Source organism: Anguilla rostrata, chromosome 8, assembly GCF_018555375.3.
Source record: "Anguilla rostrata isolate EN2019 chromosome 8, ASM1855537v3, whole genome shotgun sequence".
Classification (NCBI taxonomy): Eukaryota; Metazoa; Chordata; class Actinopteri; order Anguilliformes; family Anguillidae; genus Anguilla; species Anguilla rostrata.
In genome coordinates this window covers 4,945,940-4,958,942 of record NC_057940.1, presented here as the reverse complement: position 1 = coordinate 4,958,942, position 13,003 = coordinate 4,945,940, and the positions used below count along the sequence as shown (strand labels likewise).

General features: G+C 42.8%; 2 protein-coding genes across 9 annotated transcripts in view; one reads left to right on the top strand and one right to left on the bottom strand.

Moving 5' to 3' along the window:
* Positions 1-13,003, bottom strand: part of LOC135260620 (uncharacterized) — a 132,270-nt gene that overhangs the window by 20,933 nt on the left and 98,334 nt on the right. The gene's annotated exons all lie outside the window — the stretch shown is intronic.
* Positions 650-12,526, top strand: LOC135260623 (signaling lymphocytic activation molecule-like). Of its 7 annotated transcripts, XR_010331683.1 has the most exons (8): positions 651-1,558; positions 1,877-2,167; positions 3,727-3,856; positions 4,364-5,470; positions 9,497-9,841; positions 10,073-10,330; positions 10,672-10,780; positions 11,367-12,526. XR_010331683.1 is itself a non-coding variant. In XM_064346012.1 (5 exons), exons 1-5 carry the CDS (start codon positions 5,440-5,442, stop codon positions 11,380-11,382), a joined length of 765 nt encoding a protein of 254 aa, XP_064202082.1. In that variant the 5' UTR covers positions 5,157-5,439; the 3' UTR covers positions 11,383-12,526. The 7 variants fall into 7 exon arrangements, 5 of the variants coding, with proteins under 5 accessions (XP_064202083.1, XP_064202082.1, XP_064202084.1 ...); XR_010331682.1 differs by lacking the exons at positions 9,497-9,841; positions 10,073-10,330; positions 10,672-10,780 and adding an exon at positions 2,458-2,487 and having other exon boundaries at positions 650-1,558; positions 3,742-3,856; positions 4,364-4,540; positions 11,422-12,526; XM_064346012.1 differs by lacking the exons at positions 651-1,558; positions 1,877-2,167; positions 3,727-3,856 and having other exon boundaries at positions 5,157-5,470; positions 10,666-10,780.

The following is a 13,003-nucleotide window of genomic DNA, read 5'->3' as shown; positions in this document are numbered from 1 at the left end:
AAGACTGTTGATGGACTGGGTGGAATTACTGAAGGGGTGATTTATAAAGGATTTTTAAAAGAGAATGATAACAGTTCCTCCTTTACCAATTTTACCAGCCTAATCCATATATACTGTATATATATATATAATGCCTTATTACAATTATCATTGTGGCAAGTGAGTGCCACCCCTCCTGTTTAACACACACTCACGGGAGACAATCGTTTCCACAATTAGCACTGCCGTGCTCCTTTATTTTCGGTTTCGGTTTACAGACAGTTTTCACAAGAGTCACGCCGGTTCCGTAGCAGCCTTGTCATCAGCCCAACCCTCGCTCCAGCTTCCGGTCTTCCTTTTAAAAACCCCAGGCTCACTGTTGAAAGCAATCAGAGGCAATCAGCGCAATTAAACAATTAACAATTCTCGGCGCTGATTACCTCCAGCTGACAGTTGTGACGAAGGATCCGAGAGCCGCTCCTCTCACACTCTCTCTCTCTCTGCAGCCGACGCTCAAACCACGCCCGCCCCACCACAATCATATTCAGAAATACAATAATCTGAGTTATGAGATATAGAAATTAAAATCCAAATTCTATCTACCTATTTATTATTATTATTATTATTATTATTATTATTATTATTCATAATATTATTGTTCTGGTTGTTGCTGTTGTTCCTGTTGTTGTTATTCAGTGAAGTTTAATTAGGCATGTTCTTTATATGTCTTTTACTGCTGCTCAGACTGTAGTTCTTTTCTGATCATTAAAAGTCATTTTCATACGGTGAAAGGTCCAGTGCTGACTCAGCTCTTACAGAGTACATATGAGTCCATAAGTATACTATAAGAGTTGATTTTACACTGAACATTTCACTGTGTATGCTTGTGTAATACCAGATCAGTAAATGGCTCTGGTTGCCTGCGTGTGAAATTCCCACTCCAATGAGAATTGCTTCTTGGTCTCATTTACATACAAGATCAAATTTTGTACCTTTACTAGCTTATGACAAAACTGCTTAATTTTAATACAGAAAACGTTTTTTCAACTGAGCTCAAAACCTAGCATGGGAATTGGCACAAGACTGTAGGTTTGTGTATTTTTCTCAATCTGGCAACCTGATTCTCCACCTTAAGGACACACACGTTTACGCTTATTATCGTTGGACGAATTTAGAGTAATACATATACGTTAAATGATTCCAAACGTATCAGTATGTTCTGTTTGTCTATAAAGTTAATACAGGGACGTGTGAATGTACGTGTGTTTTGCAGGTACAGGTGAAGCCCTGATTACAGTCAATGGTATCGTTAATGAGTCTGTCACTTTGCCCTCCGGATCTCCGTACAACAGTCCCACGGAGGTCCAGTGGAGGATTGACGATAGTGTAATCGCCTTTTATTTGAAGCCGAGCCTTCTGACAACAGACCCTAAGAGATTTGGGGACAGGTTACGCCTGAACACGAAAGACGGTTCTCTTCTAATCAACCGGGCACAGATGGGCGATGCGGACACGTACACCGTGGCAGTCTCTCAAGGCAAAAGCAAACACAACGCTGTAGTCAAGCTGATGATCTATGGTGAGCAAAAGCTTCAGATTCGCTGGGTCAACTCAGTCGAGACTCAAGCTGAACTCCCCCTCAAAATCTCTCTCTCTCTCTCTCTCTCTCTCTCTCAGCACACACAAATGCCATAATTTGGTGTAAACTTGCAGTTACTGTATGAACAGCCTAGTCAGTCAGTCTCTCTCTCTCTCTCTCTCTCTCTCTGTCTCTCTCTCTCTAAGGACACAAAAACACATAAACATACACACACATACAACAAAACAGCAAACCCTTTACATTCCGACTTACTTCGAGTTTCAGAGATTAACCTTTAATATTTCTTCACCCGAACAGAACGGGCAGACAGGCCTATACTGGAGGTTCTGACCAACACGTCAAGGCCTTGGTTATGCAATGTGTCTGTGAGGTGCGTTACCCTCCACGGCCACTGGGTGGCGTCGCTCTGTCAGTTTACACCGGGCAAGCTCATGTGCCAGGAGACAGCCAGGAATGACTCCACCAACTCAACGCGGTTACTGATCACGGCAACCAGAGACGCCATCAACTGTAGCAGCAGCAGCCCCGCCAGCACAAGCTCCGCCCCCCTGCTTCCTGTTACACAGGTCTGCTCCGCCCCTGTGCCGGGTAAGGAATGAATGTGTCTCGACCAATCAGAATAAGAGACTACTGAAGCAATTCCTGTTATAAAACCAGATATTCCACTACACAAAACCTGCGTCCCAACCCCTATTGCCATAAGTTTAAGACTTGCAGTTACGAACAGCCTGGTCAGGCTCATAGTACCATAAGCATATGAACCTGCCAAGTGAGGCTACTGATGTGGCATTGCATACAGTATGTATATTTTGAGAATTTCAGGTGATTGATATTTGCATATCAAGCTGATCCTTTTCATTTATTTATTTTTGTTGTAGATCCTGAGAAGAAACCTGATCATACTCAACGTTCGTGAAACATTCTGATTTTTGTTAGGTTACCCTTTATTTGTCTGTTGTGCTGCTGTCTGTTTGTATGTAAAAAAAACATTTCACAAACAGAACAAAAACAGAACGGATTCTAATGATCTTCAGCCAAGAGAACGCAAAACGGATCCTAATGATGTCGAGATGAGAGAATCCAAGACAGACTTTAATGAACCCTACGAAAACCATCACAGAACATATGCTAATGGTGCTTACACCATTGGTCGGCCGAATCACATGTGTTAGGTCCAGCCATATACTAGGTTTTGACCTGGTCTTGATAAAGAAAGAATACAGAGTGATCTGAAAGTAGCAGTAGCATGGCATTTCCATAGGGCGGCTTAGCCGTCAGCCACAGTGGCTCCACCCCCCATACCAGGTTCCTGAACTGGCCAGCTCTACGGCGGATTGGCTGCTCTGGGCACTCTCCAGGTGTTATGATGCACCTGTCCGATTCCTAATGGCAGAGTACATTTGACTGCGCTCTGGGGGCACATTCGGTGACTGATTATTTTCATCCCTTTCTCCTGATCTGTTACTTTCTGCAGCTCTGGTCCTCGTTTTGGAATCTTCAATCTTTGCTTGAAATTAACTTCCTTGACAGAGATGACAGAGACGGATGTATTTCTTGCCTTTCATTTTTCGTAAATGATGGAAGATGATGATGATGATGATGATGATAATTACAAATGCTTTTTTATTTGCATCCCAAAATTTCATCGTCATTATTTAAATTTGTGGATACCTGTACTCTTCGTTCGCTGCATCAACACGTAGAGAATATTCATGGAAAACATCTGCAATACGCAATTTAAACAATCTTGAAGTGTATATTTTGTTAAACCTTTATTGTGGGTTGTGCTTTCATTAGCGTAAGCTAGTAATTAAAACTGATTTGTCTTTTCTCTCTCTCTCTCCCACTCTCTCTCACACACACACTCACGTGCACACACACATACACACACAGTTTACTCAGGTTGGATAGCTATAATCATTTCTGTTCAAATAAAATGTTATGTCCAAACAAGTGTCTGCAGTTCCACTCTCCAATATACTTATTGCTTTTTTGTGGGCCAGTGAGAATTCAGCACTTAAATTGAAATATGTACAGTCAGATCAAGTGTGTGAGTGTGTGTGTATGCACATGTGTGTGCGCCTGTGCAGTTGTGTAACGATCGCTGTCTCTGTAGGGTCCTGTGTGATGTTCTTTATTTCCTGTAGGTCCAGTTCCTCCAGTAACACCATCTCCTGGCCAATCTCTGTGTGTGCTAAAGTCAGTGCTGTTCTCCCTGGGTCTGGTTGCCATGGTTTCGGCCATCATCGCAGTTAATGTCAGAGAGAGGTGCTGCAGGTCAGTCATGGTCATTCCTGTGTTTACATCTCTTATCAGTGACCTCTTAAAAAAGCATCCAAACACACTCACACACTCTACCCCATACTCACACACACTACCACACACTCACACCCTCCACCACACACTAACACACTCCACCTCACACTCACACACTCTACCCCTCACTCACACACTCCATCACACACTCACACCCTCCACCACACACTTATACACTGTACCCCATACTCACACACTCCATCACACACTCACACACTCTACCCCATACTCACACACTCTACCGCACACTCACACCCTCCACCACACACTCACACACTGTACCCCATACTCACACACTCCACCACACACTTATACACACTACCGCACACTCACACCCTCCACTACACACTCACACACTGTACCCCATACTCACACACTCACACACTCTAATGCATGCTGTATTGCTTCATGTGAATTCTGGATGCAGTTCTGGAGTTTAAGTTATTTATTTCTGTTGTTGTTTTTCAGAGATCAATGGGGACTCAGAAAGGAGGATGAATCTGTCAGAGTGATGGAGGAAATTCCTACCTGAAATAGCTGTGTGTGTGTGTGTGTGTGTGTGTGTGTATGTGTGTGTGTGTGCATGTGTGCATGTGTGCGAGTGTGAGTGTGTACGTGTGTGCATGTGTGTGTGTGTGTGTGCGTGTGTGTGTACGTGTGTGCATGTGCACGAGTGTGAGTGTGGAACAGCCCCTGCTGCGACACTACACTACGCTAACGCAACCTGACAACCGAGGCCAAAGACCTGTTCACTGCCAAATGCTCTACCAGGCAGCGCCCTCCATCCAGAATCTGGAGAGATCTGGTGTCACACGTGCGCTGAGAGCGGGAGGTTTGATTTGACGGCTCTGAGCTGCGGGGGCCCGCATCTCTGACCGTCGCGAGTTGAAGTGTTGAGGCGGCGTTGGGATCAGCTCGGCCCGAGGCGTGTGGGCGTGGTGCATCTGATGTCCATCAGGCACTGACGGCTCGCTCTCTGGAGCCGAGACGCAGGAGATCGCGCTTCCTCCTTTTTTTCGCACTTTGCCGCAGAAAGGGTATTTAGAAATAAACTGTTGCCTTCTGTCTACAGTCTGACCAACATGCAGACCGCTGAGCTCAGAAGCCACAGGAAGTGATCTGCGCACTGAACAGCAAACACTCACTGACACAGCTGCCTCAGTTCAAATAGAATCTTCCTCTCTCTCTCTCTCTCTTTCTCTCTCTCTCTCTCTTTCTCTCTCTCTTTCTCTCTCTCTCTCTCTCTCTCTCTCTCTTTCTCTCCCTCACAGACACACACAAACTCAGACCTACTCGTTCACACCAGAGACTAAGTTCACACACACATACATACATAACAAACAGACCGACGCTGACACACACAGACACACACACACAAACGCACCTGCACACAAACAAACACACACACACACGCACACTCTCTGGCGTGTACACACACAAACGCGCATGCACACACACACACACACTGTTGCAGCGAAAGGAAGCAGTTTGTCAGTGTGTGATAAAGAATCCCTGTGTCATTTCTGAGGAGCTGGTTTTGCATCATGTCCTCTGCAGTGCTGACTGCTCTTCTAGGTAAGTGTGGAGACAGACTCACTTCATCTCTCCCTCTTTCTTTCCTTCTTTCTCTTCCTTCTTCTTTCTGCTGAACTTGTGCTAACTGTAACTGCCTCAGTTTGTTCCCCTTTTTTGTGACTATTCTTTTATAGTTTTTTGTCAGTTTTTAAATGATATAATCATTGAAATTTTACATTTTTTATTTTTTATTTTAATCTTATAACAGGGGTGTCCAGTCTTATTTGACAAGCACCGGTGTGGGTGCAGGCTTTTTTTGTTTTAGCCCTGACTATACTTTGGCTTTTTGTCAGTTTTTAAATCATGATATAATCATTGAAATTTTACATTTTTTACTTTTTTTGTTTTAGCCCTGATTTTGTTAAGACACCTGATTCAATCAAGGCCGTGTTTGAAGACTGTGATTAGTTTAATCGTTGAAGTTGAGTGTTGTACTGCTGGGCTACAGAGCAAAAACCTGCACCTGCTCCCGGATAAGATTGGACACCCCTGTCATATAATGCTGAAAATATGTTATTTTATATCCATATAGTCATGTCGGGTGGTGACTGTTTTTTCATCTTGATGTGTAGCTGAAGCTCTGTCTACGTTCAGTGCTGCGAGAGCTCTAATTCTGAAGCCTCCCTTGCATGTATGTGGGTTCATGTGCTTTAACATGCTTTTGTACATATGAAAGGCTTTATATAATGATGCCTTGCTAAAGATTTCTGACCTTTCCCCTGTTTTAATACAAGAGTTCGAAATCAGAACTCTCCTCAACCCAAATTCATACTTCAGATCCACGCAACCTGATTTATATATTATATATATACATTGAGTGAGTGCCATAATGTTTAGGACACAGATATTTTTTGTCGATTTGGCTCTGTACTCAACAATTTTTAACTATGTGAAAAAATTCACATACCGTTAAAGTGCACATTCTCAGTGCAGCACTTTTTTTTCGTTAGGGGCACCATAATGTTTGGGACAGATTAATGTTATGTAAATGAAAGTAGTCATGTTTAGTACTTTGTCACTTATCCTTTGCATGCATTGACTGCTAAAAGTCAGTGACCTATAGACATCACCAGGCTATCTACTCTGGTGATGCTCTGCCAGGCTTGTACTGTAGCCATCCTCAGCTCCTACTTATTTTGGGGGCTAGTGGCCATAAGTTTTCTCTACAGCATATGAAACGCATGTTCGATTGGATTCAGATCAGGTGGCTGACTTGGCCAGTTAAGAATTTTCCAGTTTTTGGTTTTGGAAGAACTCTTTTGTTGTTTTGGCAGTATGTTTTGGATCATGGCCTTGCTGTAGGATGAAGCGCTGTCCAATGCATTTGGAGAAATTTGGTTGAACTTGAGCCAATGAGATGCTTCTGTACACTTCAGAGTTCATTCTGCTGCTGTTATCAGCTGTTACTTCATCAATGTCATCAATGAAGACAAGTGAGCCAGTATCTGTGGCAGCCATAGCATTCCCAAAACCATAACGTCCCCACCACCACGTTTCACAGATGAAGAGGGGAGCTTTGGATCTTGGGCAGTTCCTTTTGGCCTTTGCTCTTGCCATCACTCTGATACAAATCAATCTTGGTATCATCTGTCCACAAGAAGTGTAGATCTCTGCAGGCTCTTTTAGGTACTTCTTAGCAAGCTGTAAGCTGGCCATCCTGTTTCTGGAGCTAGCTTGTGGTTTGTATCTTGTATTGTAGCCTCTGTAATTCTGTTCTCAAAATCTTCTGCGGTTCGTAGTCACTGACACGCCTGCCTTCTGAAGAGTGTTTCTGATCTGTCAGACAGGTGTTTGGGGGTTTTTCTTCATTATGGTGAGAACTCTTCAGTCATCAACAGTAAAGGTCTTCCTTGGTCTACCAGACCCTTTCTTTAAATGACTGAGCTCACCAGTTTCTTCTAAATGCTGTTTCAAACAGTTGATTTTTGGTAAGCCTATGGTTGGGCCTATGTCCCTGGCTATTTCTGTCTTACTTCTGAGTCTCATAATGGCTTCCTTGAATATCATCGGCAGAACTGTGGTCCTCATGTTGACAAATAGCAATAGTATACTTCAGAGGCCATCAAAAGCCTAGAATCAAGACTAGATACTGAATGCTACTGAACGCAATTGGACACCTGAGTAATCAGAAACTCCTATTAAGCCATTTGTCCCAGAGAGGTGCCCTAAAATGGCTGTATATAAAAAGGGCTGTAATTTCTATGGGGTGAAACCAAAATGTATAAAAACACCATTAAACCAAAGCAAGAAATGTACACTTGTTAACCACATGTGAATTGTTTGCTTACAAATCTGAAATTGTGGAGTACAGAGCCAAATCAAAAAAAAAAAAAAAAAAGATATATATATAGATGCCTCTTTGCCCCCAGACATTATGGAGCTCACTGTATACACATATCCCGATAACTGCATGACTTTTATTGCAGTGGCCAAGAATGAAAACCATTTTTTAGTTCCCACGTGGAAGGTTCTGCAGTTTTTTGCAGTTTTTTTTTTGGCTGGACCGCAACAGCAGGGCCAGCCCTATAAACACGAATGTCTGTGACTGACTGAGTGACTGAGTGATGTTACACCATTGGTCGGCCGGATCACGTGTGTTAGGTCCAGCCACATACTAGGTTTTGACCTGGTCTTGTTAAAGAAAGAATACAGAGTGGTCTGAAAGTAGCAGTAGCATGGCATTTCCATAGGGCGGCTTAGCCGTCAGCCACAGTGGCTCCACCCCCCCCCCCCCCCCATACCAGGTTCCTGAACTGGCCAGCTCTACGGCGGTTTGGCTGCTCTGGGCACTCTCCAGGTGTTATGATGCACCTGTCCGATTCCTAATGGCAGAGAACATTTGACTGCGCTCTGGGGGCACATTCGGTGACTGATTATTTTCATCCCTTTCTCCCGATCTGTTACTTTCTGCAGCTCTGGTCCTCGTTTTGGAAGCTCACGATTCAATCTTTGCTTGAAATTGACTTCCTTGTCAGAGATGACAGAGACGGATGTATTTCTTGCCTTTCATTTTTCTTAAATGATGGATGATGATGATGATAATTATTATTATTCTTTTTCTTAAATTATTATGATAAACAACAACAACAACAACAATAATAATAATAATAACAATTATTATTATTATTATTATTATTATTATTATAGAAATTGTATTATAGATAAAAACAAAACACAAAACATGACAAAAGCCACGATATATAAAGGCAAACTTGTCATCTGACCATATCCCCAATCATGACTAACTCAGACAAGAAGTAACCAGAGCAGGAAATGGTGGGGGATGTGTGGGGGGGGCGTAATGTTCCGTTGGCATGCAATGCATGAGTCCGCTCAAGTATAGTTATTTTCTCTTCGCCAGTGGTGTTTTGCAGTTGCAGTTTAAAATTAAAGTGAAAGTAAAAAAATAAGTTAAAGTGCATCTGCAGAGCTTTGACGTTGACGTTATTAAATGAATATAAGCGCATTATATTGGCACAAATGCTCAGTACCATCCGATATGACCATGTCTCTTCAATTAGGCTACATGCGAGCAATGAAATCATTTTTATTTGCATCGCAAAATTTCATCGCCATTATTTAAATTTGTGGATACCTGTACTTTTCGTTCGATGCATCAACACGTAGAGAATATTCATGGAAAACATCTGCAATACGCAATTTAAACAATCTTCAAGTGTATATTTTGTTAAAGATAACCTTTATTGTCTGTTGTGCTTTCATTAGTGTAAGCTAGTAATTAAAACTGATTTGTCTTTTCTCTCTCACACACACACTTACATTTTACTCAGGTTGGATAGCTATAATCATTTCTGTTCAAATAAAATGTTATATCCAAACAAGTGTCTGCAGTTCCACTCTCCAATATACTTATTGCTTTTTCTGTGGGCCAGTGAAAATTCAGCCTTTGGAACACCACTAGCCACAGTGCCTGGTGAGCCAAATGGTCATTATCAAGCCCTGAGCGGTTGGGTCTTATTAGTAATTGTGCTCTACTAACAGTTGTGCTGCTGCTGTTATTCCCAGTGCTGCAGGTGTCCAGTGTGTACGGGACTTCACTAGTGCTGAATGGAGCCGTGGGGGAGTCCATTGTGCTGCCCACGGATAAGGAAGGACTAATCAGAGGACCAAGCTTCATGGAGTGGTTAAAGAACAAGGTTACTGTCATCAAATTAGTGAGCAAGCAGGGCAGCTCATCTTTTGAAACCCTGGAGACAAATGCAGCTTTTGAAGGGAGGCTGATTGTGAATTATGAAACCGGGGCCCTGAACATTAGTTCTCTGAGAGAAGAGGATTCTGGGGAATATCTCTTTAAAGGTATCCGAACATCTGTGTCCCTTGAGCCGAAAAAGATACAACTACACATTTATGGTGAGCACCTCAGTGTTTGTGTCTATAGATCTCTTGAGCTGTAATTAATGAAGCAGTGTGTTTCAGAGTTTGTGTCTGTAGATCTCTGAGCTGTAATTAACGAAGCAGTGTGTTTCAGTGTTTGTGTCTGTAGATCTCTGAGCTGTAATTAATGAAGCAGTGTGTTTCAGTGTTTGTGTCTGTAGATCTCTGAGCTGTAAGTAATGCTGTTGGTGGTCTCTCTCTCTGCAGAGAGGATTGTTTCAGTGCAGGTAACCTCCCAGGTGAATAACAGCACAGACGGCAGCAGCTGTAATGCGACCCTGAGTTGCAGTGTGATTGGTGGCAGCCAGGTGGTGCTGTCCTGGAGCAGAAATGGAAAGACAATTGCCAGAGCGGAGAACAGAACTACGCTGACGATATCCCTCACCCGTGCAGAAGAGGACTACACCTGTACGGCCATTAACCCCGTCAGCTCACTAAGCAAAACAGCCAGGCCCTGCCAAACAGGTCAGTCTCTGATTAGCTCAGAGCGCTATTAGCATATAATCAGCAGAAAACACATAAACCGACTCTTATTTACACTCTAGCTAGACCATGATGATGCTCCTGCTGCTGCTACATTGGATTTTTTGTTGTTGTATGGACATGATCCGCATTACAACTGAAATGACTACAACTAAAATACAACAATAACTGCCAATAGCACTTAAATTGAAATATGTACAGTCAGATCAAGTGTGTGAGTGTGAGTGTGTGTGTATGCGCATGTGTGTGCGCCTGTGCAGTTGTGTAACGATCGCTGTCTCTGTAGGGTCCTGTGTGATGTTCTTTATTTCCTGTAGGTCTAGATTCTCCTGGCCTCTCGCTGTGTGCGCTAAAGTCAGTGCTGTTCTCCCTGGGTCTGGTTGCCATGGTTTCGGCTGTCATCGCAGTTAATGCCAGAGAGAGGTGCTGCAGGTCAGTCAGGGTCATTCCTGTGTTTACATCTCTTATCAGCAGTGAGCTTGAATCTGACACACTCAGTGACCTCTTTAATGAGCATCCAAACAGACTCACACACTCTACCCCATACTCACACACTCTACCCCTCACTCACACACTCCATCACACACTCACACCCTCCACCACACAATTATACACTCTACCCCATACTCACACACTCACACACTCTACCCCTCACTCACACACTCCATCACACACTCACACCCTCCACCACACACTTATACACTGTACCCCATACTCACACACTCCACCTCACACTCACACACACTACCACACACTCACACACTGTACCCCATACTCACACACTCCATCACACACTCACACACTCTACCCCTCACTCACACACTCCATCACACACTCACACACTCTACCGCACACTCACACCCTCCACCACACACTCACACACTCTACCACACACTCACACACTCCATCACACACTCACACACTCCACCACACACTCTAATGCACGCTGTATTGCTTCATGTGAATTCTGGATGCAGTTCTGGAGTTTAAATTATTTATTTCTGTTATTGTTTTTCAGAGATCAAGGAGGATGAATCTGTCAGAGTGGTGGAGAGAATTCCTACCTGAAATAGTTGTGTGTGTGTGTGTGTGTGTGTGTACGTGTGTGCATGTGTGCGAGTGTGAGAGTGAGTGAGTGTGTGTGTGTGTGTGCATGCGCATGCCTGTGTGCGTGTAAGTGCGTGTAAGTTCTTCAAGACTGAAAAATCTATGAAACAGGAAGAGGTGTGGCCTGACTGGTATCTGATCAGGCGGAAGCTTTTTCATTAAGGATGACAGATTAAAACCGATGAACTGAAATTAAATTACAAAGCAAGATTTAAAACAATGGCATTGAATTCAAGTTTTTCATTTGAAGGGATGTGTTGTCAGTTTCTCAGAAACTTCTCTATCATTATATTATGTTATGTCATGTTATTTGGGGTCATCCATGTCTTCTGGTGGAAAATTTGAACAAAACAATGCATCATTTAAATTGTGCATGACATCTTTCGGCAGTGGGTGAAGTAGAAAAAACAAGTGCCTATACAGGATAAGAGCTAAACTTCCCATTTTTGAGCAAAGAAAACGTGGAAAAGACAGGTTCCCTTGCAGCCACCATTGTTTACAGAAATATACCGTCATTTCAACGAGTCACTTAACAACAGTTGCTTGCCATTCAGTTCGTGAGTCGCTGATACGCTCAGAATTCTAAATTCAGTAAATGTATCGGGAGGCAGAATTCCAATCTCCTAACCAGCGCGACAAGAGTTTTCCTTTATTCTGCTAGTGAAAATTAGCACATACAAATCGGCAGCCTAAAACTAAGAGTCTTATCGTGGTAAATAACTGTAGCGTACATACGTAAATCCATCACTAAGTACGCAATAAGTAGTAATTGTGCGCATATAGGCAAAAATCAACAGTATCGGTATGGAGTACCGTCCTTATTTAAGCAGTATTTATCTGCCGCTCACAGCTCTCTCGTGTCGTTCTGACAGATGATTTGCTTTGGTTCGTTTTTTCGTTTTTGGTCTCCGCCGTTTTTAAAAATGATAATTCTGTATGCAGTCCAATTATTGTTTGCTGTACGGACAAATACCTCCACTTCCTGTTTCCCTCACAAGCAGAAGAGTGAAAGGCCACTCAATGCGGATGTGGACTCTTATTTCTTACAAATAAATATACTAATTTATGGACTATTGTTTCATCGTATCATGTTTTGTATCATGTTTTATCGTTGTACAGAAACAGCTATTTTTGTGTTGAGTACACATTTTTCATTCATACATGAATTGTTCATACATTTAAAAAAAAGCAGTGTGTCTCTAGTCTTGGTTTTAACCTTTGTTCTAATCTGTGGAGATTGCATTTGGAGTCAGAGGCATACACCATCACGAAGACCAGAGAACTTACCACGGCTGAAAAAAACAATTAATCTATAAGCAGAGAAAACAGACAAATTTATCAGGAAGGACAGCACAGAAATCACGGGTGGAGTCAGAAATATACACCTTACAGGTCGGCCAACTGCGGATGATGACAGACAAACCCTAAGAGCTGTGAAGAACAATCCTAAAACAATGGTCAGTGACATCACCAGCAGTCTCCAGAGGGCAAGGGGTGAAAATATCTTAAGCCACTGTACGCAGAAGACGTTGAGAGCAGAGTTGCAGA

Excerpts from the sequence above, each read along its gene's own strand:
- LOC135260623 (XM_064346010.1), top strand. The coding sequence starts at position 9,296 with ATGTTATATCCAAACAAGTGTCTGCAGTTCCACTCTCCAATATACTTA. Across the intron at positions 9,842-10,072 it reads GATACAACTACACATTTATG|AGAGGATTGTTTCAGTGCAG; the intron begins GTGAGCACCTCA and ends CTCTCTCTGCAG. Across the intron at positions 10,331-10,665 it reads AGCCAGGCCCTGCCAAACAG|GTCTAGATTCTCCTGGCCTC; the intron begins GTCAGTCTCTGA and ends TATTTCCTGTAG.